This window comes from Harpia harpyja, chromosome 16 (genome assembly GCF_026419915.1).
Source record: "Harpia harpyja isolate bHarHar1 chromosome 16, bHarHar1 primary haplotype, whole genome shotgun sequence".
Lineage (NCBI taxonomy): Eukaryota > Metazoa > Chordata > Aves > Accipitriformes > Accipitridae > Harpia > Harpia harpyja.
In genome coordinates, this window is record NC_068955.1 from 13,105,493 (window position 1) to 13,130,424 (window position 24,932).

At 41.5% G+C, this 24,932-nt stretch overlaps 1 protein-coding gene across 1 annotated transcript in view; it reads left to right on the forward strand.

Moving 5' to 3' along the window:
• Positions 1–24,932, forward strand: part of LRRC56 (leucine rich repeat containing 56) — a 66,399-nt gene that overhangs the window by 32,508 nt on the left and 8,959 nt on the right. Inside the window, exons 6-8 of the mRNA XM_052811498.1 lie at positions 17,774–17,870; positions 18,266–18,463; positions 22,626–22,803. Coding sequence (XP_052667458.1) covers positions 17,774–17,870; positions 18,266–18,463; positions 22,626–22,803 — 473 coding nt within the window. The remainder of the gene's footprint in view (positions 1–17,773; positions 17,871–18,265; positions 18,464–22,625; positions 22,804–24,932) is intronic.

Sequence of the window (24,932 nt, forward strand, 5' to 3'; positions counted from 1 at the left end):
ATGTTCTGGGAGTGAGGAATCGATTGTGTATTACAATTTTCTATGGGAGAGCAAGGCTTGCTAGGTCGGTGAGTTTGGATATTAGCTTTTCCTGGTAGTTCCTGAAGGATTTCTGATTCCTTTGATGGGGTGTGTGGTTGAGCTACTTTAGTTGTAAACTCATGGTCCCTCCCCAACCCTCCTAAAGCTTACTTTTGAATACTTGAAACTTTGAAAGGCTATATGTAAGTGCAGGATATTATTATCAACTATTTAATTTAATCCATAAGGAAAATACATCCAAGTGTATTTGCAGATAATCCATCTTGGCAGTTGAAAGGGAATTTCTTTTTTGGCTGTTTCTAGGTTTTAGTTTTCTACTGTCCCTTTGCTAAAGGGGAGCAGCTCTGGAAAATCCAGTGTACTGTGAAAAGAAATTAGTTCAGATTGTCGTTAATTTTCTAAATCGCACCAATTTTATGAGCCCCTTGTTTGGTGACCTTTGCCCATCTGCTAGCAGCTAAGAAATTCTAGATTTATAAACTGATAATTGAGGATGAAATGTGGAGCCTATTCTGAAGAGTGCCTGTTAAAAACTGCCCTTTTTTTGTGATGACACACGGTCCTCATCTTTGTAATGTTTCCAGTAAAAGAACTATATTTCAAGGCCAATGAATTACTACTTCTGCTTTGGCGTGTAGCCTATATATTTTTTTATCAGATTGCTTTTATTCTCAATTCAGGAATGAATGAAAAGTTCTGTTTAAAAATGTTAGATAGATATCTTTAAGAAAGGGCTTTTAAATCAGATAGGGGAATCTCAGGAACTGGTTCCCATAAGTTTATAGCAGAAGCTGTTTCACCAGCTGAAGTTCATTTCCTCCCATTCAGCCCTATGCATTGTAGCCAGCAGAAGACTGGTCTTCTCCCAGGGCTACGTAAGCAACTGGTTGTAACAGAGAGAGGTTATTATATTTTAAGTGAGATGAAATGCAGAGACTGCAGAATGAGGGGACAAAAGTAAGTATGAGAGATATAGGAAAAAAGGAAAACAGATTTCCTTCATCCGGATAGAGTTAACATTTCTTTGCTGCAGTCTGCATTGCATGCAGTTCTCAAATTGCTCTTGCCCTATTGCAGAAGAGTCCCCCAGAACAAGAGGACAGTAATTCTGGTCCATTTGGGTCAGTAAAGTCATCATGGGAGAGTGGAAATGAGACAGTTGTCCTGAAGGTTCAAATGAGCAAGGTGCAGAGTACGTTGAAATTCAACAATTCTCATGCTTTTATGAGTCTTAGGATAGATTTTTTTAATTTTTTTTTTTTTTTAACACCAGCTCCTGGGGACAAGACTGGCTACACAGGAATCTCTGTGTTCACTTTTTGAAAATTTTCAAGCCCTCTTGATTGTGAAAAAATAACTCAAAATGTGAGACAAGTGATTTGAGTAAGGCTTTTGCTGATCATTTCATGACTTTAAGAAACCAGAGCCAAACTAATTCTTTCTTAATTGAGGGCAAGGGCTTTAAACCAATGTTTTAAAATATTTTTGAGACCTGAATCAGGATCTTTAGGAATTTGAACTTAGCGGTATTACTCCTTGGTAGTTATCCAAAAAAGAGTTTAAGCAAATGATCACCTCTTAAAGTCACAAGAAGTCTGACTTCAGTGTAACTGCTTGCAAACTGAGAATTTAACATTAGTCCAAGTGCTTTGCTGGATCTGGACCAAGTTACACCATCTTGTTTAAGACTGAGCCGTGACACTGATCTGCCCAAAATTTGATGTATTGCTGATAGTGTGTATGTAGGCACCCACTATTTGCTGGATAGTTTTCTCTCAAATAGAAGAAATTTAGGGCCATCATTCCCCTAAATTTCTTTTTTCCTTGTCATTTTTACTTACTCCTTTCCTTGCTCTTTTTTTTCCTCCAGTTTGCTTTTTCTTCTGCCTGTCATTTCTAATTTTTTGCAATTACTGGATTACTACATCTGATGCATGTAACATAGGTACTACATGTAAGTGCAATGAGTTCTGTGCAACAAGGATCAGCGTTGCTTTTATGATAGATAAAATCCCCAAATATTTTCTAAAATCAATTCAGTTAGTTTACATTAAAGATGCAAATGTTTGTCAACAGATGATTTGTTTGTATTACAGTAGTTGCCTACAGGGTTTAATGAGGGATCAGGGTGTTCTTGCTCTAGGTTGTACTTACACATGCAGTCAGAGAACCACTGCTCTTTTTTGGTTGGAGTGAATCTCTTCAGGTCCATATTTCAGTGCCCAGAGCATCACTGTTTACTTTAACATTTGCTTTTCTGAATGGGAAAAGCATTTAATTTCAAATGCAAGCTAGTTTCTTTAGGAAGTGTTTCTGTTGTTTCTTTTGTGTAGCCAGTCTGAAAGTCCTTCAGTGGTTAAGGTTGCTATGAAGTCTATCTTAAGAACATGTTCTTTGAGGACTTTGGGTGCTTGCCAGGAGCTAGGAAAGCATTTGAGTTAAATCTTAATCTCTGTATTAATGAGTCTTCTCTGTATCAATGCCTGCAGATCCCTGGCAATATTACAAACCTTAGCAAAATTGCTGTGACCTCAGGTTTTATTTAGCATTGACAGTTTTAAGGACATTCATATTGTTGATAAAAGGTAATGATTTGGGGACAGAAATACAGCTACTTTCGGTTGAGCGGATTATTTTCAGTAAAGTACGATCAGCCTGTCTGCATTAGGCCCTAGGGAAATCTGATTGCTTTGACCATTTATCTGTTCTGGGTAGAACTCTCTGAGATGCCTAGCTCTCCCTTGACTAGGAAGGTAATGTAATGCTTCTATCTTTTCTTGGTTTAATTTTATGAGGTCAGGTGCCCAAAGTAGAGAGCGTGAATGTCTTCATGACCTTAGATATCAGGGAGTCTGATGGGCTTATTCACCAGGAAGTGAAGCCGAACTTGTTTTCTGTACAAATGCACCGTTGTGGTTCTGGAGCTCAGGCTCCATTCTGCAGCAAGCACGGAGGACTTCAAAACAAGTTCATGGCCTTGCAGTGTCTTTCCATGGTTCTCGCCTTCAGCACTATGTTTTATGCAGCCTTCCCTAGCTGAAGTTCCACCTGCTAGCTATTTCAGGCTCTCAGGTACAGAGCATACCTGTAAGGAACAGGGTTATGAGGCAGGTCCTACCATTGCAGCTCCAAGTTTAAAGGTGTCCTGGTCATGACAGGGTCAGTGAGGAGGGTCTAGTGCATTTATCTCATTAGACTGAGCAGAGAGAATCTGCTCTCATTGTCACCTGAGCAGTTCCATGGAGGTAGATTTCTTCACCCAAGGGCACCGCTATCATGTTTCTGTTTTGTGATCCAAGCTGCAGTACAATACAGGGCATGAAAACCATAAGAGGATCATCAGAGACCACAACACTTTTTGCAGCATGAACGTGGCTAGTGAAATAGCAAAGTAAATAAATAATAGATAATGCGTGCAGCAAGTCCGCCAGTAGACACCTGCAAGGTAAGGTAAGCCCATCATTTAATAAATAATTGTGCCCCTTCTCTGCCCACCATCTGAATAGACACACCACTTTGAGTATATTTGGTAAAAAGTGCCCTTTCCTTTCAGGATGTTTTCTCATGCCATGCACCCATCTTCTTCTCACCATCAGCTTCTCTTTACTGCTGCCTCAGCCACTACCTTGCTAACGTAGCTCTGTTGAACATTTGAGCAGTAAATACCTCTGCTGGAGCCTGGGCTTGTTGACATGAAGCCCTCAAACCTTTTCTATGTACGATTTTCTCTGGGGTCCAGCTTCATTTGGTATTGTCCAGCCAGGAGCTGCAGCTCATCTCGAAGCAAGCACTCCCTGAGCTGCAAATGTGCTGACAGTACAGCCTGTTCCAGGAGGTCAGGGGACTAGAGTGGAGATGGTGGACACTTCTCAGCTTTTCCCTTCTTGTGAGAAGGTCTGAGGATTAGAGGTGTCTTGCATTCCTTCTCTAGTGTTTGAGGGTAGACCGTTTGGTCCCATGGGAAGAATTCAGCCCTTACTCCTTGAAGGTCAGTAAGCAGAAACAAGTGCATGCATCCACACCTGCAAAACCACATGTCTGGCTCACACTCTGTACACCATTTCTCCTTTTCTTTCCTTCATCAAGAAAGCACATAGATAAAAGCTTTTGTCATTTCCAAAGGGAACCTCTGAAAATCTATATTAATCAGTGCTGTGGTCTTACAAATACTGTTAGCTTACAAGTAGTAATTACTTAAGATGCACCAATTGCTTTTAGTGAATGAGGAACCTTTTAGGGGTCCACAAGCTCACCTGATTCCAGTCTCTGGGATTACAGGGGCAGCTTTACTCTTTGAACCAACTGGAGATAGCAGTGGCAATGACTATAGGCTTTGTGGCTGACTATGCTTTGGCTAGACTAGGCTGTGGCAAGACTAGGCTTTGTGGCTGAGCTGCTGGACCAGGACTTCAAAAATATGACTCAGTTCCTGGGTTAGCTGTTGTTTCTCCAGCATCCTGGGTTAGCTGTAGAAATTCGCCATATTTTCAATCTCAGTTGTTTACTTTATGTATTACTCCAGGGCAGACACAGTCTTTTGAATGAGTTGTGTACAAGGCTTTGCCTAATGAGATCATGATCTCACTTACATGCTCTGGATAGCAACTGTAATACGATAAATAAAAATGTTGGTAATAACTAGCTGATTTCTGCTAGCAAATAAGTGCTTACATGCCTGGCTATTAGGGTTTGCAGCTGCTCTGTTTCAGCTGCCAATGTCAGGGATCACTTATGAAAATTTACACCTAAATGTTCATTTTAGTGATGAGAAAGAATGGTTATAATCATTGTCTGAGAAAACCCAAAGAACTGGGTTGGGAAGCAGTAGTAATTAGCTCATTGCCAGTGGAGCTATCCAGCTGTGGAAGAGTTGTCTTCATGGAAATAGGTAGGAAAATAATCTTAGCTTTTGTTTAATGGGTTGTAGGTTGTTTTGATTCTCTCCTACAAGAAAGTTGCTTGTCTGCATCTTGTTTGGTTTTTTTATTGAAAATAATTGTATTCAGTGGGAAGTTATGTTCTTGGAATGCAAGGTAAGTGCTGATTTTAAAACTGGGAGGGAGTCAAATTGGAGGGGAAATTAAGCCATGTGGTTGTATTCATCAGTTGGTAACTGCCAAGCAATATGAATAAACAATGAAGAAATAAATAGAATTTCAGTGTACAATCAGTTTTTATAATCTAATTTCTATAAATTATTCTCCATGCAGGAGTTGATTTAGTTGTTCTTATTTTCTGTGGACTCATTACTGCACACAAAGGACCTGTTGCTATTTTTCCCCTAAAATACATGCACACTTCTTCTTCTTCTCTAGATTGGTTTCTGATTTGCTGTTTGGCAAAGTTTTACCCATCTATCCTGAGATCTTTACAGGGTGCTTCAGGTCCCTCAGGCGTAGATCAATACCTGCAAAAATAAATACAGAAATGCCTTTGTGTTTTAGGAGGTGAAGTTTGCGATTCCATCAGCAGGTATAATGCGAGCACATTCTTCACCTTTTGCCTTAAGCTGCACTGTGTGTTCTTCTCATGGAGGTGAGAACCTGAACACAAAGGTCTGGTAATGAAACCCATCACCCACTTTTGGTAACAGAAGTTTTGTGAAGGTTTGCATGTTTGTAAGACTGTTTGTGGCATCTCCTGGTTTGAACTTCATCAGCCTCACAGTCCTACCACTGCACTTTCTACTGCTTCATCTCACCATAGGCAAGAACTTGCAGAGGTTTGGTTTACCTGTTTATTGTGGTTTAGTTTATCTTGCCCTTATTTATAATTATTATAATTATGCCTATTAAGGTCCCACATACTTTTTTTTTTTTTAAGTTCTTGCTCTCAGCATCCCAAGGTAAATCCAGTTTTAAAAAGTAACATTTGTTCCATAGGAACTTAAAGAAAAAAAAAGTTTTATTGCCACATGTTAAATTTTGACCCTGGAAACAGTAAGAATCAGTAGCATAAATTTTATCATTTATAAAAGATACACATTAAAATATGGTTGCTAAATCATACTGGAAGATTTTAAAAATATTTGAAAATCTGTTTATTTGTATAATGAGTCTTATTTTGTCACTCTTATGTGTTTAAACAATACAGCCACCATTGTCAAAAGGACCTTTGTCCTGGTTTCGGCTGGGATGGAGTTAATTTTCTTTCTATTAGCTGGTATGGTGTTATGTTTTAGATTTAGTATGAGAATAATGTTGATAACACACTGATGTTTTCAGTTGTTGCTAAGTAATGTTTAGTCTAAAGTCAAGGATTTTTCAGCTTCTCATGCCCAGCCAGCAAGAAGGCTGGAGGGGCACAAGGAGTTAGGAGGGGACACAGCCAGGGCAGCTGACCCAAACTGGCCAAAGGGATATTCCATACCATGCGACGTCATGCCCAGTATATAAACTGGGGGGAGTTGGCCTGGACTGGGGACGTGTTGCTGCTGAGGGACTAACTGGGCATTGGTCGTTGAGTGGTGAGCAATTGCATTGTGCGTCACTTGTTTTGTATATTTCAATTCTTTTATTATTATTGTCATTTTATTATTATCATCATTATTATTTTCTTCCTTTCTGTCCTATTAAACTGTCTTTATCTCAACCCACAATTTCTACTTTTTTTCCTGATTCTCTCCCCCATCCTACTGGGTGGAGGGGAGTGAGTGAGCGGCTGCGTCATGCTTAGTTGCCGGCTGGGGTTAAACCTCAACTTTCTGTAAGGTTCATCTATGTAAATAAGCAAATTCTGTATATTTTGAGTATTTGCTCTAATCTGCAATATGCAATGATTCTTCCTGCTACTTTAAGGTAAAAGTGCAGGTTTTTCTGAGTGGATTATTGGGTTTTTTTTTCAAGAATCTCATTATTTTTTATTAAATAGTTTAGGTTAACTGGTATTTACTTTTAAACTCACATTATAATCAGAGGGAGTCATCTCTCTCTACCTTATACACTCGTTAATATTAAATACCACTCATAGCCATCTTCACAGAGGTTTTTTCCTTTTTGCATTCCCAAGCTAACTTAATGGTGCAGAAGAAACATTAGTCTCAACAGTTTGAAAGAAAACTGAATATCTATATATTTGTGTCTTGTGAAATAGTTATTTCATTTCCTACCATCTGTACTTAACAGTGATACCAGATTGTTTGTACAATGTATTTGAGTTAGCTCATGTAAAAATTGATAGGTATGTCAATTTGGAAACCTTTATTTTCGCTGGAGAGATACAGAGAGCCACTGAAATTCATGGTGTGAGTGTCCACTTTTGAATAATGTGGCAGGTAGTGGGTTACACAACTCTTCTGCAGCTGTTGTGGGGAATATTTTCCCTTATGTCACAGCCAACAGCTAGCCTCTCAAGTTAACAGAATTGCTTTTCTCAAGATCAATATAGATCATAGCCAATGAAGGGTTTTATCCCAACTCATGAGCTTGTTGGAAGTCTACACGGTGTGCATTTCTCTTGCACAAAGACTGTGTACCATTTTGGTGAGCTTGTTGGTAGTCTGTAAAGGAACCATTGCAATTAGTTATTCCTGCAAAGGAACCATTGCAAATTAGTCTATAAAGGAACTGTTACTTGTGGGTGGTAACTACCATTGCATCCAAAGCTAGGTCAAGATGGGTGGGAGAATTTTGTGTGAGCTCCTCTGAAATTGTTTATGCAGGCCTTTTGAGACTTGTGTTGGTGAGAGGGCGCTGGGGAGCTAGAACAATTAGTCTGCTCACGTTTGATGAAGTCTCTCCATTGATCAGTGGAGCTGATCAGCAGCATCTCTGGCAGCTGAGAGCCCTTGTGAGGGTTGGCACTTCTGCTGTAATGCTCATCTCCATGACTGAGGACACATTACAACATCTACTGCTAAATCCTCTTGGAGTGGGAATTTGATTGAAAGAACTCAAGGATGGGGTGTGGAATTTGCTATACATCCAGTTAGCACACCTGCACCAGATTTGGGATGTCTGTTGGTGTACTGTGAAATAAATGCTGAGGTTCTGTCTTGTAGTAACACCCTCAGTATGGAAATCTATAAGGTCTCATCTGCCTCAGTAGTCAGGTTGATGGGCTCTGAGGTCCCCCAAGCTTCTCTTCTGCATCTCGTTTGCTTGTTGTAAAAGAACATCTGGAGGCCAGTACGAGCAGAGAAAGTCTCCCTTGAAGCTATTGTTTAAGGAAAAAGTCTTGACTTGGGGCATATGGAGACAAGTCTATCATGCCAAATCTGGGGTCAACATTAGAGGCTGAGAGAAAAGAGAAATTTGGAGGAAGTCAACGGCATTTGCCAGCCATTCACACGCCCAAGTTGTACCTGTATCTGTTCCTTGCAAGCTTCTGTATTTTTTCTGTTTTCTTACTGATTATATGCACAGATAAAAGAAGAAAGGAAGGAAAAGGTACAAAGAAGAAATGACCATCAGCCACAGGAGAAAATCATTAGCGTCATACAAATATGCCAGATCTAAAGAATCTCAAGAACCTGCATTCCTGCAACTGAACATTCAGACTAAATCACCTTAAATTACATTTTCCTTCTAGGTTTTCATATCAACCCATTTTTGTAGTATGTCAAGTATTTTTTTCCAGTGGAAACTCTGTAGCCATTACCGTGACAAAAGTTGAATAACAAATCACACCTGATCCAATTCTTTAGTTCTGTGTGGTCAATTAATCTAAAATTCCAGTTTTTCTGGTGCTCAGAAAAAGGGGTTTGGGCGGCTTTTTTTGTGGTGTGTGTCTTAACACCACTGAATCTGTCAGCTGATTTGGGTCTTTTACAGAATATTCCTTCTGCTTACCCTGCAGCATTAAAAGTTTCAAGGGTTGATTTTGAAGGATGAGATCTATATTAAATCAAAGTTGCAATATATCTGTCTTACTCTGTCAAAGCTCAGACCTGGAACATACTATGAAACAGGCACACAACATGTGGGAGATTTAAAAGTTATTCATGCAGGAAATTTTAAAGCGCTGTGGGATTCATTTCTTCAATGTAACTAACTCATTCTGTAACCACTGTTTCATTATCCTTTATTTTTTCTATGTGTAAACTTTCAACAGTGAGAATGAACAATTGCCAAAACTATAGAAACTGTCAGTAGCTCTGGGGCTAAATGGAGGGGCAATGGATACGTGGGTGTGAGAGTTTTATTTACTGTGTGTCTCAACTTTATCCTATTTGAAAATTCACTTGCTCTTGTGGAAGATGTAATGCACCCAGTGAGATGCAGCATGGCGTGTTGGGTTTCGACAGCATCTCTGGGGTGCAGCTTCATGCAGAGTGTGGGAGCTGGAGTAGGGTAGGAAAAAAAAAAAGATCAAGGGCCGGTCTTGGCCCACAGAAGTGCACTTTGGCAACCCCTATTCCTTTCAGATTGTGGGAGCTGAGTTAAAGCAACTGATCTTTCATTGTTAAAATACTACCAGTAACTAAGCTGACAAGCAGTTTTAATGATCAAAAGGAAATTAACACAAAATTACATTATCCTTCCCACGCACGCTGTGTATTCGTGTGTTAGGGAATTGCTGTTCCTGACTCTGAGTACATCAATGTTGATCAAGCCCATTATTCTGCTCTAGGTTTTTTTGACAGTAACTAAAAATGAGAGCACTTGAAACTAAAGCTGCATTTCATGTATATTAACTTTAACAGAAGTAAGCGTCTGGGTTAACTTAAGCACAATTATGACTAGTTACAGAAGCATGTGTATCAGCACTCAGTTTCATTTACAAATACCTCTCTCCTCTTGGTCTCAGCAAAGCACTTTTGGTTTAAATGAGGTATAATCTGACATGGAAAATAAAGTGCTTGCAAGTAGCATAGCACTTAGTGTAATATTGCGGTTGCTACAGTGAGTTCAATGAGGCAATGAGAAGCAGCAATGATGAGTGAAAATGTTGTAAGTCAGGAATGGCCCAGAGATGTATCTTGTTGGGGTTGGCTTCTTCCTCTGTTGTCATCTTCTGTCTCCAGATGCCATCCTCACCTGCCAGCACCAGAGGGGGAGATGTTGGCCCTGCTGAAGGCAGGGGGAGGTTTGGCACTGGTGTTAGTAGTGGAACAAGGATTTTTATGTGGTGTCTCTGGTTGAAGCATTGGTAACAAATGTGTCCACAGCAGAGCTCAAGTACTCTACCAGGGCCACTGGCGTGGTCTCTGGTTCCAGCCCTGGACAACAACCAAACTGCCTTGAATGGTTCATGGTTTTGACTGCTGTAGCCAGGTAGTCTCCTGTCCTTGCTTTCAGTCTTTTGCTTTAGAGAAAGTGCTGGCCAAAAGCACGTGGCTCCTTGATAATTGCAGTTCTCTTTAGCAAGCCCACAAAAGCTGCAGCAGCTGGCTCTCACTTTGGCATGACAAAGCTGAGAAGGCAGAGTCGCGGGCTGGACAAAATGTGAAACCCTGAATGCTCTCCCTGATTTACCCCTTGTGCAGCACTGGAGGAGTTGCATTTCCTCCCCAGAGATCCATTTTGCTGTCAGTGAAGAGTGTGGCAGAGATCCACAGGTAAAAAAAGCAATATGCCAGACCTTTGCCCCTTTCCAAACTTGAAACTTCAAACAAAAGCAACCAACCAAACAAAAAAAAACCCCAACCCTGGAATGAAATAGTGAAATCCTTTTGTTGAGAGAAATATTGCCAGTGGCATCAGCACTGCAGCCCATTTGGAAAACAGCTTCTTATTCATGTGAAGGTTGCCTCAAAAAGATGGGTCAACAGAGACACCCTACTGCAAAGACCTTTGGCAACAATAACTTTTCATTCATATATAAATTCTTCATTTGCATGTAAAAGGGAGTTATGAAAACAGAATTTCATAGATGCGGTTGTTATTTAGAAAGACCTTTGGTAGGTGGATGCTTTCTGTTCACCCTAAAACACTCTTGCCGCCTTCTGATGTGTTTAAGCTTATGAGTTGAGAATTGCCTAGCAAAGTCTCTTTTTGCTTAGTTTTTGAAGTCTCCAACAACATGTCTCAACAGGGTTAGGAACCCTTACTGTGAAAAAGCTGCACAGTTCAGAAGGAAGAATGAGGCCAGAATATTAGGTGCTACATTTCCATGGCATTTCAGCCTAAAAGTGGGCTTCTGGCAGCAAAAGATGGGGCATGATCCTTGTTATCTTACACCTTGGGCAGTGGTTCACACTTGTGCAAGGGAGCATAAGATGCTGAAGGCAACCTGCATGCCATGGCTGTGTGAGGTGCAAGACACAGGAGACCCAACCTGATGGTTTTCAGCATATTACTACTTGAATTTGGAAGAGTAAGTACAAAACCAACCAAGGCTTCAATACTGCAAAGCAAGCCAGGTCTTCACATTCATATAACATTTGTTCGACTGCGAAAGGACACTGCGAGGACATAAGGACGTGGCCTCAGCACTGCTTGCAGAGTTGGGCACTGTGTCGTGGATTTGATCAAGTATGAGCAACACATGCATACAATCAGTTTTACAATTTTGAATACTTTACAGCTATTTGAGAGTACAATGAAACTATTATGTAAGCTTCCTAATAGAACATATGTTACGGATTTAAAGAACATTCAGGCTTTAAAAGTTTTTGCTTCTGATGTCAGAATTGTCTGTACAACCAAACCATTGTGTGCTGACATATGGACTGGATCAGTGTTATCACAGTGCAGCTTGATAAATTCAACTTGATTTCTGTAGGTTAGAGATGAGATTTTTTTTTTTTTCCTTTATTTTGTAAGGCTGTGGTTTGGTCACTCTTTTAATATCTAAATCTCTCTGATTACCAGTGCATTCATTTTCAGAGAGACCTTTAAAAATAAATAATATCCACATCAATGGCTATTTTAGATGTATTGCTACTGAAGATTTATCCAACAGATGCATGTGTGCTTTGAGATCCTGTTTGCAGGTTCGGTGGAGTTAGTGTTTTATTTCTAGGTGAATGATTCGAAACCAGCTTCCAGTTTGCAAGCTGATGAATGTGTTCAGAATTGTGCTGTTATAAGTGTTTACTGGGTAGCTTGAGCTCAGTGGAGCTATTCAGGATTTATTGTGGTGAAACCAAGAGCAGGATTTGGCTCTCTAGGTCTGGTCTGCGTCCAGTAAAATTTTGGCTGGAGTGAATCAATCCCTGAAGAACAAGGATGTTGGATTAATGGAAGAACACATTATTTCTCAAACTTGTTATTAGGTGTTGTAAGCCAAACTGTTCCTTGCCCCTGTGCTCTCCCCCCAGACTGAGCAAGCGATGACAAGATGGGAGCATCAAATTTCATGGGAAAAAATCCAAAATGGTTATGCACAAGGGGGAGAAGGTGTTGCCAAGACCCTCACAGACACACAGAGCTGTTTGAGGGGTTCCCATCCCTGCAGCAGTATCTGGAGATAGTTGGAACCCAGGTTTCAAACCCTTCAGTTTATTAATATTATTTTTTTTAAATCAATTATAAATGCAAGTTTGTGGGTTCAAGGTGAAACTGGGGGGGTTCTATGTTGGTTTCTTGGCACTTTTGAATACTGAAAACGTGATCTAGTATTCAGTGCAAGTTCTGCAAGCAAGTGCGTAGGGGTGTGCATGGGGAGTAATTACTCTGGAGGACACTCGTTTGGCAACCTCAGAGGCTGTAATCCTCTGTTTATCACAACCAAAGATATGATGTACGCATTCCCACCCCGTGCTTTGTCTCTGGTTCAAACCTGACCTGTATGAACCGTAGCAGAAGTGAGCAGGATATATAATTGCTTTGCCTATTAATTCCTTGCCCTTTCTGTAAAGTTCCCGGCTTCCACGTCACTCGGGACAGGACACTTGTCCACTGGAATTGAATTATCCGTTGTGTATATTAATGGGAGCTCCATTTCCTCTATAGTGTCGTCTGGTTCTTTCTATATGCTCTTTGTTGTTTGCACACCACTGGGGTGCTCCTGTGCTGCGTCATATGACCAACTGCCACCAGCTTTGTACAATGTCTCATCTTTTTCCTATTTCAGCTGTCAAACTTCTCAGTCATATTCTCTACCCTATTTTTGGAATAGGTGCTCTCATTTTCTATATGTTTATATCATGCCTGGTACAGGAGGGTTCTGCTGTCTGACGTGTCTCATTAATTTTAGTCTCAGTCAATGATTATTTTGGGGGGGGGTGTTTTGTTACACTACATGTATAATTATAGTGGATTTTCTCTCTTACTACCCTGGTAAACCGTTATTAAGAGTATATTGTTATATTAAAATAATTTATGCTGGTAAATTATTATCAGAGTGCAGATTCTCATTAATTCTGTTTCTTGTTAAAAAGTCACGAGATGCAATTTGGGCTGATCTGATCCTCTGCACTTAAATTAAAACATACCTGTGTGCACACTTGCATGCACACAGTGGTCATGCACACTCACACAACTCCTTGCTTTGCTCTGACCCCCTCCAAGGTGGACGTGCCAGATACGGTAGAGCTGGTCCCAGAGTAGGCACTCCCATCTCTTGCAAGTTCTTAAGTTCTCTTCCCACGAGCCAGAATATTTCAGAAGTATTTTCAGAAATGCGGGTGCATGCGGTTGTCGGGAGCAGCTTACTTGGAGTTACATTGCCATTTCACCTTACAGCAGCTGTGCTCTCTGGGGCAATTATCTGTGTAGTAATTAATGCGGGAGTTTTCTCTGATGCTGCAGCATGATTCACCCAGCTTCCAAAAGATTAGTTTGTTAGTTACTGAATAAAATATTTGCAGATGTACTTCACTGTGATAACATCTCTGACTGGAGATGACGTGTTACAGATGCAGGAGTAAAGATCTGCAGGGCCAAACTGTTATTGCATGACCCAGAACTTTAGGCTCCCCCAGCAGCTAGCATGACCCCAGAGTCAGCAAGGGGGAACTGTTCCTGGCTTTAACTTGCAGCGGAGTTCTGCGGTCGGGCCTGGGTGGAGGAAAAAGTAATTTTGTCTCTTCTCCTCACTGCTGCCTGTCTACAGTAGCAGGGAAGGAGGGACAGCAGTCATTTGCTCTCCATAAGAGCTGGAGTGCTCTTGTGGAGGGGCAGGGGGGGAAGATACCTCTGCTTGCTAGCTCCCTTTCCTGAAACAGAGAGCGAAAGCGGGCCAAGTGATACCAAACGCTTAGTGCAACAAAGTTCGTGCTTCCTTAGTATCTTGCTTCATGGGTTAAACGTGAGCTTGGGATAGCCAACTGTAGCCTCATAAGAAACCAGTTCCCATTAGCTTCCATGTTTTTTTTCTTTTCTGTGGTGTCTGTATAAGCATTTTTGAATAATGAGGCACTGTTATCAAACGCTGGGTTGCATTGCAAACACGCAGCAGTTCTGCCTTTTGCAAGTACCCAAGACATGGGATATACAACCTAATTCCTTTGTCTGGAATACTAATACTGATCAACTTTGATTAGTATTAACCTTAAACATGCTACTCTTGACTTGTGCCAAAGTTAGCTGCAAGAGAGTCAGAGCTGCAACCCGTGAAACTGGAATGGATTTGAGACTATACACTTGGCAGCCTAAATTGTGAAGAGTAAGGTAAGTAGGTTTTAGAAGTCATTTAAATTAGTGTCTTCCGATGGTGACTGCAGCAGAAGAATGCTTGAAGACTCGTTAGCTGATAATTCATAGTGAATACGTGCTGTGTGTGACTTTTAGCAGACGGTGTGAGTAGGGACTGAGCCCATTTGTGCGCACTGGGTTTAGCCATAGCCGGCACTGGAACTGAAAACTGTAACGCACAGAAGGAAATATGATTTAACTCTGGGACCCTTGACCTCCGAGTAGGAGCAGGGGACTGCTTCTTCAAAATCCATGAAGTGATCAAGGTTTTAGCAGTAGAGGGGATAGCTGTTTCTTCTCTGGGCCTTGTGTAAAAACTGCTTGGGAATTAATCCATTGCTTTGTTTTGGCATCCTTTATATTGACAGAGAAACATTAGGAACAAGCATATTACCAAAAGCTCCTTCTGTAGCAAAAGACCTTCAGTTAGGAAGTACAAGACAAAATAAAAATAAAATTCATTAATCATACCTTACCATACCATATGTAAAGTAATCAGGCTAGGATTGTCTTCAGTTTTGCTGGCCTAATAAACACACCGTCTATCAGAAGCACTTGTTTCAACGATACAAAAATGAGAGTGACCGCTTTCCTTTATGGATGTTCAGTGGTTTACAGAAAAGAAAATTCTGCACCAAAATTAGCCTGAAATTTGAAAAACTCATCAGTGCTTGAAGTGGGTCATGAAATGAGCAATGTAATTCCTTCGCATTACTCCTAATGCCATATTTGTGTTTATGGATGTGTTGGCCTTGGTTGATGGTAGGTTCTGCTTTTGTAATTTAATTTAATTTCTTTCTTATTATAGGCACACAGGTTGCAAATCTAGTAATAAATTTCTGCAAATATTACTTTGAGAGGCATCTGTTCCTTAAGGAAGCCTTAGAACCAGTGTTTGTTTTGTTTATAAAATATGCACAACGTAAACAGTCATGGAAGATCTTCTGCAAGGCTGGGGATGTGATGACATACAGGGACATTACAAGCCTTCAGGTCAGGCAAATCTGAATGAGTAGTTGGAAAGAAATCTGACAAAATTCCATCTTTTTATGGGCTTATCTGGTCACAGGTACAGTGACACCATGGTAAGTGTTCCTGATTGCCCTGATAGCTAAGGAACGAGGTAAAGTGAGTTTGCAGCAAGTTCACAGAAGGAACCGTATTGTTCGTACACGAAGGGAGTTCCTGTGTGTGCATGGCTTGCTTTATCCTTGTGTCTCTGTACTAGACGGCGACATCCTGTGTCGCTACAGGCAAGCTGCCTAGATGCACAAAATTCAGTGGAGTTGTGGTTTATGTCAGTTGAGGGTTTTCTCCTGTAAGGAGGAGTAGCCTTAGACAGAAAGAGATGTGTCATGTGACTGAGATTTTTCTTATTTGCTTTGTTCTGGCCATTAGATCAGCTGCACTGTTTGTACTTCGAAGGCTATAAAATGTTACGTAAACACACTGCATGGCACATCCATCGTGAGCTTACTTAAATCTGCAGCATCCAGGGAAGGGATGATCAGAGATACCCCATGCCTGGGGCCCCTGCAGTGGTAGAGGATGGATGAAGTGAGATAGGCCTGAATGATGCCTGTGGACAAACCATGCCCCAGAATGCAGAGGGGCAAAAATCCCTGGTTTCACCCTAGAAGCTCCTATTCAGCCCTGTATTTGGCAAATCACAGGCGAGAGGCATCTGGGGATATTTTTCTATGCATCCATCCTTTTATTCAGCCTTATGCAGTCTCCTTTCTCCTGACGTGGCCTTTCCCAAGAGTTCAGATGGTGGAGAAAGAAAGAACAAAAAACACAGACAAAAATACATCTATCCCCACTTGTAAAAGCATTCCTTCCTGGCCTCTTGGACTGGCTGGCTGTGCAGTATCCCTGAAGCAGGCAATCTGACTGTAGGGGGTTTTGCTGCAAAGCTGCATCAAAGCTGCAAGAGGTTCTCAGAGGGCAATGTAAAACTACTCTTTTTCCCCATGGTCCATAAAGAGAAGACATGATTACGGGAACTATATTACCCTTATTTCAAGATCAGAAGGGACCCCTTGACCATATTCTTTTATCTTCTGCAATTTTCCCTAGACAGTGCATTAAAGTCTATATTATTTATTATAATGTATATTATAAAAATGGATACTATAAAAGATAGCTAATCCGCAATTTTGAAGTCCAAGAATCTCTATTTAAGAACAATTTTAGCTGTCTGGATGTGGTCCTGGGCAACTGGCCCTGCTTGAGCATGGGGGTTGGACAAGATGACCTCCAGGTGTCCCTTCCAACCTCAACCATTGCTGTGATTCTGTGAACTCCATGCTTGTCTCTACCTCCTCTGATCAACTGTCCTCGTATTTAGTTCCCTGCTGTTTAGTTTTTCATTATTCAGGTAGTCTGATATCACAGCTACAGTAGAGAATTCTGAGGTTTTGGTTGGTTTGGGATTTGATAAAGTGTTGTATTTTGTTTATGTTTGAGCAGTGGCTTTATGCAACTTAATGTTACCAAAGATGAAAGGTGGTTAAGCCCCCAATTTGATTTGCCACCATTTTTGCATTTTGCATTATCTTTGTATTGTGCACTGTTGCAGCGTCAGTGGGACGTTGCACATGTATGGAGTTAAGCAGGTCAGTATGTGCTTTTCTGGGTTAGGACCATAAAGTTTGGAATTTATATAAATGATCCCTTATTTATATTTTGCTAGACCTAAAGGGTGGAAAAATAGGATGGAAAAGATTATAATTTTCTGCTGATTCAAAAAATGTTATTTGGCAAGAGTGCTATTCCTTTCAACTGCAAAATCAGAAGAAAGGTAACTCCATAAGAGGACGGAGTGAGATGACTGTGCAATCAGCTCAGATATGTTAATTTGGGTTATGTGTGTAGAGCAAATGATGCCAGCATAAGCAAACCTCACTTAATTCTTAGCAATTACCTGCGATTTATGACAGAATTACCAGGATGTAGCTCTTGGGTGAATCTTAACCAAACTGAACTGGGGTGACATGTTGTCATACAAGAATAAAGATGTCTGTGAAAGACAGAGGTAGAAAGGGGTATAATTTTATTCTCCACCTTTGAAGTTGAACATTTTTAGTGACATTTTTTGTAAACAATGCGAGATTTGAAGGAAGTAGCAGTGGCCTAGTCTTGGGGAAAAGAAAGCAAGTCTTGAGTTCCTTCATCCATTTAAATAGAGCTTAAATTGTTTCTTTTATAAGGGATCTTGGAACCACGTTGTCCCACCTCCATGTCCTATGGATGGCTTGCTGTGGGCTCTCAGATTTAGATGGGATCTCTTCCTGCAGCTCTCTAAAAGTAAGTGTAGATGTGTCCTGCCAAATGACGATCTCAAAACTATCTTCAGTTGATACTCTTTACTTGTAGCCTTTATTCTCTTCTCACCCTTTTTTTTTCTAAAGGACTTTGTTTGGATGCCTTGAATTGCTTGTGTTAGTTTAAAAGACACTGCAGTATTTTTTTTTAATGAGGAGTAACATTCAGGTCTGATCCTGAAGATGCCTAATGCAGCATAGAGTTCATTGTCGTATTAGCCCTAGCTATTTAAGGCAACAACAGCCACACTTGAAAAATGTTCACTTCCATGCTAATTTCATGCTGTACCATGTAATATTTCAAATATTAGAAAACATTTTGCAAAACTTGAGTGTTAGTTGTACAATCCTGTGGTTTTCATGTTTACTTCTGCTGAGGAACTCTACATAGCCTATAACAACATCTCGGACCTGAGCCAGCTGACCTGGTTGGATGACCTTGAGGTTTTGGACCTGGAAGGGAACAATATTGAGGACATCAACCAGATGCAGTACCTGGGACTTTGTTGCAAGCTGAGCCGCCTGACAGTGGAGGGCAACCTTATTTGTCTGAAGCCAAATGCAGAATCTGCAGAGGTGAGGGTTTGGTTTGCACATAGTGTTAATTTTTGGCCGTCCTTTTTTAGTTTGAGTTGGAAATGAGAAACGTTTCTGCATCTTCCTATTGTATCATTCTGCGTGATGACATGGCATGCATTTCCCATCTTTCATTTCTGTTGATTTTGTCCTCTTGTGGGTATTGTCTCCAAGACGACCACAAATGAAATACAAGAAGTGCTAGTAAAGACTCAGGCCTGTTCCCTAGCAATGTGTTCCTTCTTACCTGTGGGGATGGGATTAAACTAGAAATCAGCTGTTCTGATCCATACAGCTGTTCTGTTGTTTCCCAGCTTGCAGTGCAAACAGGCATCTTAAAAGAAAACTAAGGAGAGCATGGACCCCAGCTGTATGGATCCTTCTAGCCTGTGGGGATCTTGCAGCGGGTTAGAAAGTAGCCAATATTTTTCTTACAAGATGTGCCAATTGCAATGTCTCAATTAGATATCTGTCTTTGGGCTTTTGCAGTTCTTTTGGAGGCTCTCCAGTCCACCAGCAAGTGTTCCAGTACCACCACCCTCACAAGTTGAACCCTCAGAAAAATGATGCTTGAGATAACTAGGAAAAGCTGTATTGTAGGAACTGCTTGTTGTCCTTTTCCCTGAAAGGTTAAAATCAAATGACCAAAAAGACCTTCAGCAAAAGCTGAAGATATAAAATACAGTGATTCACCTCTTACGTACTGAAATGATAAAATCATTTTTGCAGAGGTATTTTGTTGAGGGCATGAGATCCTCTGTGTCACAAAGATGAAAACACAGTAATACGTGATCTGCTTTGGGTTTCAGGGCACTCAACAAGAAAAGTAAGGGAGATCTAATTCTACATGAACAGTCTCAGAGCTGTATTACTCTCTTTCACTTTCCCCTGCTTCAAAAAAAGGCATTGTTGGGATATAAAAACAAGCATCTTGGCATGTACTGAGAAGGTAACTGGAGGAAAATCAGAGTTTAAAAAACTTGGTCAAATAAGACTGTTCCTCATTTTGGTCACATAATGTCTAACTCATGTCATCAGATGACAGTTTAAGGCCAGCGCACTATATATTGTCATCCAAGTCTTTTGGAAGGTCACAAGCCTGTGCACACACACCTAGGTACGTAATGTGCAGCACTCACTAAGGATGGCACAATCCCCAGTGGCACTGTAAAGAGCTGCTAACACAGGGGTTAGAAAGCAGAGCAGGAGCTGGTGCTGGGACTCCACTGTGCCATGTTCCATAGCTTTGCTGTGCATTTCAAAGTGATCACGCCCATGCCATTAATTTGCATAAAAGTTTGGGGTTGATATTCGTCCTGGATTTAGACTTGAAAACTGAGGTGCTATCACTAAAACTCAATCGTGTAGTAGACATGCATGTATTTTAAATCTTTGCACTTTTTAGATACATGAGTTATTAGCATTTTTCAGATGTAATTGTTGGCTTGGTCACATCCCTCAGTAAAGGCAGCCACAGAAGGTAGCGCTTTAGCTATCATAATTTTCCTCTCCGGAATCCAAAAGAAAACGTTATACACTTGCCTTTCTGTTTTGAACTGGTAGAAGTATACTTCAGAGACCAGACCTGTAACTATTTGTAACCAAAATGATTTCTCTATCAACATTTCTCCCCTACAGAAGATGAAATCATGTGAGGAAGAAAACATATTCCTACAGTAAGGAAGCCCTGCCTGCTTCTGATGGACAAAGCATGCCTACTTACTCTGTTTACTCCCACAGAGACAAATACAACTTCTGACACTTCCTTATCATAGCTTCCTACCATGAAAATGGTGCAGTGTATCCTAACAGCATAGAAAGTCTGTTTCTACTCCCTTGTCGCTCCTGCTCAACGAAAGTGGTGTTTTCGGAGCACGTAGTTTTCACTTGGCATCTTCAGTTCTTAAATGTACTTGTAATGGAGAAATGTCAGATTGTCCTTGGTTTGTTTAGCTGAGGAAATCAGTCCTTGGGATGCTGCTGCGTGTTTGCATGTAACAGGAGTTCAAAGAGGAGGAGTAGGTATGTGATGGTGTGCCCTGCTGCTCTTCTCCATGCTGAATGGCTGTCTCTACTCCTGTGCAAGTAGTTGCATTCAAATGCCAGCCAGAATTTGTTGAAGGAGTCTGCACGGTGGTATGTTTTACACTGAACTGTAACAGAGGCAGACTGTAAGTTCACTGTAGTCTCCCACCTGGTCTCCATGTTGGGAAGCTGCTAAGCCCTGGGGTGGTTACAAAGCCAGCCCTGCCCTCGGCTGCCGAGAGCTTCTCCATGGGCTTTGTCGCTTTCTTGGTTTCAAGTGATGTTTGCATTTCTTCAGAGTATAGAAAAGCCACCTGAAATATAGAAAAGAACAGATGTGGGCTTACTTTGGTGTGCCCTAGATGGCCAGCTCTATTTCTTCAAGCTCCTTCTTGTAGTCTGGTCCTTGCTACAGCTCTGTAAAAGCTCTCCTATCTATTTACTTGTAATCTACAGAATGGTCCAGCAAAATTTACTGCTCTTTCTTCAGACAGCCTGTTTGCTCTCTGTAATTTGATTTTCAGATGAGCTCATCTTCCCCTGTTATCTAAACCAAGAGCAACAACCTGATGATAAATTCTGCAGCCTCTGTTGCAGTAATGTAACATAAGCGTAACACGATGCTTCTCTCCAACAGGACATGGCTGGAAATTGGCTGTAGCCCAGGCAGTGTTGAGAGTACATGTGGTACAGGGTAGCATGGCAATCGGTTGACTCATTTTCTAAATTAAGATTAAAGGCTTAGTTAGAGAAATTTAGTGTCTGCCTCTTAACAACAACAAACACACGCTTCATTTGGTGAGTTCCCTCTGCCAGCCTCAGTGCTGCATCGTGCGGAGGGAGGGAGCATATAGACAGCCAGGTCCCACAGAAAGCTTTCAGTTTGTGATAACTCCGTGTTGAATGAGGACTTGGCTTTGTGGGGTTTTCTAATATTGCATGCAATGTCTTGGAAAGCGTAACATTTATCTGCAGGTAGCTGTCCATTCATATTCTGCCACTAGCAGTAAATTCTTGCTTTATACTTTCTTTAAGTAGAAGAGATTGCCAGCAGCATTTGCCACCTTTTGTAATCTGAGACTATTTTAACCAAAAATATTCCCATTGCAAAGCAGCACAACCCAGTGAGCCCTGAGGTATTGCTAAGTTTTCCCAAAGACGAAGGTGCCACGTGAAGGTGTCTTTCTACCACTGGAATCCACTAAACCAGCCCAATTCGCAGTGTGCTCTGAGCACAGTTGTAACTGCTCTGGATTGGCCTTGCTGCTCAGAGGTCCCCAGGCATTGGCATGTGCTCATGAATCATTTCCTAACATGTCAGCTCCACCCACCCACGCAGAAGGGGGCTGCACCCATGCTTTCCCCCATGGCTGTCACACTGAGTCCATGTGCATTGGGAGCAATCACATTGTTTTTCCAGCACACAGAAAAGAAACCTAAGTGCAGCCCATTTTAGCCTTCTATGCACCTGCTGTTGGCATGCGACCTCTTGCAGAAGAAAATGTAGTTTGAAGTAAGCCATCGCTTCTAACAGTGTATAAAATCACACACTGAACCCCTGAAGACCGCCACAGAAAATCAGTGCAGTTCATTCGCTGTAGCTGGTTTATGGGTGTGCCTAAAAACACAGTCCATGGAAATGCTCTTTCTTTTTCCATCAACAGGTGTAGCAACACTCATAACATTTTCAAGTCTTCCTGTCACCTGACTATTGATGCAGCAACCAGGGAATCACAAAAGCAGGGAGAGAGGCTGGCTGAATGTTGAGGGTGCCCAGGCTTTCCACGGGCATCAGTGGCCTTCTGCACTTTTGTACCTTATCAGAATATAACAAAGACAAATGCCAAAGTCATCAGTGGGTAAACAGCAAAGGAGCCTTTGCGCAGGGGGCATGTGTTTGCACTGCTCAGGACATGTTCACAATCAATTCAAGTAGAAATAATGTGAGGAGAAAGCACAGTGAAATTGAAACTCCTGACTGTATTTATTTCTGTTCAATGAGGTGAATAGGTTTGCCTCGTAGAAGGCATTTCAAGTTATACAGCAGTCATACAAATTGAACACTGCTGTGCTGCTGGTGGAAGTCCACAGTCTGTTAAATAAACTGTTCAAGTGACCACTTTCTCAATTTCTCCAGGAACCAGATTATAATTACAGAGCTGAAGTAAAAAAACTCATTCCCCACTTGGAGTATTTGGATGAAATACCAGCAAGGCAAACTGCTCTCCTTCCTTCCAAGAAGATGCATGAGGATTGGCTAATCATCAAGGAATCCATCAAGGAAGGTGGTTTAGCTGGAGACATTTCATGGTTAGGTATGTCAAGTTTCCTATCAGGGTTCATTTTTCAGGTCATGATGTGTGAAAAAGAAAGATGAAGAGCAAGATGGCCTCTTCAAAGCTGACATTTAATTATAGCGAAGGGATGAAGGACATTGCCTTCTTCACTTGGAAAGTGAGGAAGCTGGAATTCAGCACTGTGCAGATTTAAATGAAAGCTGTCCTAAGCTGGTCATCAAGATCAGAAAAATGCAGATGACTTCTAGAGCAAATCCAAGCAGTAGCTGGGAGTCTGTACTTAGCATTCATTCTGCATGATGGGAAGAAGAAAAGTTTGGAAGGGAATGTTTCAACAACAGGTGTTCACAGCCTTTTCCGTGGTAGCAGTCAATCCCCATGTAGCATGGATGTAGCAGGATTTCCTACTCCAATTTAATAATAGGAAAGGCAATTTGGTCACCACCCCTCAATGGTAGCAACATCCTAGCAACTAAGATTGCATGGTCTTGTAAGAGATCTGTTCCATTTTCTTTGCCTCTATGATTAAGTCCATTACATTCATTAGTAGAGAGTAAATGGTTTGAAAATAAATCTGTTGTCCCCTTGCCTGTAGCCATGGTTATAGTTCAGATGTCCATGCTTTTACATATCATGCTACATGCACTTTACCACGTACCATTAAATATTACAAAGTATTTCCTATAACTGCTGCTGTTGCTTCCCATTAGTGTGGGCAATGCAGTTGGCTTCCCAACCCCCCCACTTGTGGTTTGCCTGCCAACTGTACTCCATTAAAAATTTAGTTTGTTTTGGAATAAGTACATATGTTTGTCATTTATTTAATCCCTGTGGGTCCAAATCATTAGTTGTAATAGTAGTTATGGTGGGGAAAAAATCCATTAAAATCTGATCCCTCAGTGATCCTGCTTTGGCAACATCAGCTATGGTTCAGAAAACTAGTTAACAAAGTGAGCTGACAGAAACAGTAGGGACAGAGCACAAAATAGTAAATTTGTATTGTTTCCTAGTGTAACCAGACTTACATTCTTGCCTTCAGCTCTAAACTTATGAGTTCATATGGTCAGGTTCAGACATCCCTGTATTTTTTTCTTTCCTATCGCAATGTTGACTTGGGTACTTTTCATGCAATGTGTATTTCATGGGTCTGTATTAATAACTATGGCCAAGGTATTTTAAAGTTCCCTAACACTCAGCTCTTAAGGAAATGGCCATATTATTACAGAGCTGATTGCTCCACTGTGGAGCTGGTAGATGCTCAGCACTTTACAAAGCACACTAATCATCTAGGCACCAAAATGAAATTTGCTCTCCTGTGGGTTGTTGACTGCACATGCTGCTCTCACGGCTGTGCTGTGCTCTCAGGACAGCTGACGGTTGGGCAGGTAAGAGGACAAGGCTCTGTCTGCCTTCACTAGCTTTTGTATAATCCACCCTGCCCTGTAGCATTACCAAAACTCAGTTTTCACCTTTCTTTCTGTGGTAGAGAAGTATCTGTCTCTGAGGCAGCACTGGGAAAATCGATCGCTGCCATTCCCAGATTTCTGTAACTACTGATATATGGTTTGTCCCCATTGACTAATAGCTCTGGTAAGGTGGCCATCACCATCTGCATTGTGCCTGGGCATTTAAGCAATATATTTTGAGAATGGGGGTTTGGACCGTGCCTGTGGCAAGCCTGCAGTGGTTCTCTCACAGGCAGGTGGGCAGCAAATGAGAGGCAGCTTACTCTTACTCTAGGCATGCAGGCAGGGGAAGTTGCAGAGCCCTGGACACATCCAGGCTCACCCATGAGGTGGTTGGAGGTGGGTGGCGAGCACAGAGTGGTTCCTGACCCCAGACTCAGCCAGCAGCCCGTCTCTGGAGTCCAGGAGCAGGAGGAGGGTGGAAAGGGACTTTGCTTTAGTTGGGGGTCCCCACGTTCTGCCATCTGCAGAGGACAGCTACGGGGGACTGCGTGCAGCACCGGGAAGCCCTCTGTCTCCAGATTTGACCCATTCCAGCATGTTTCTTGTAGCTGCAATAACATGTTTTTCTGTCCCCTACAGCTCCAAGTGTGCAGCAGCAGTCGCTGTATTGGCAGCGTAAGGTGATGGTGTGGTTAGCGTTGCATGACTGTGCTTACACTAGTGAAACCTCTCTCTTAG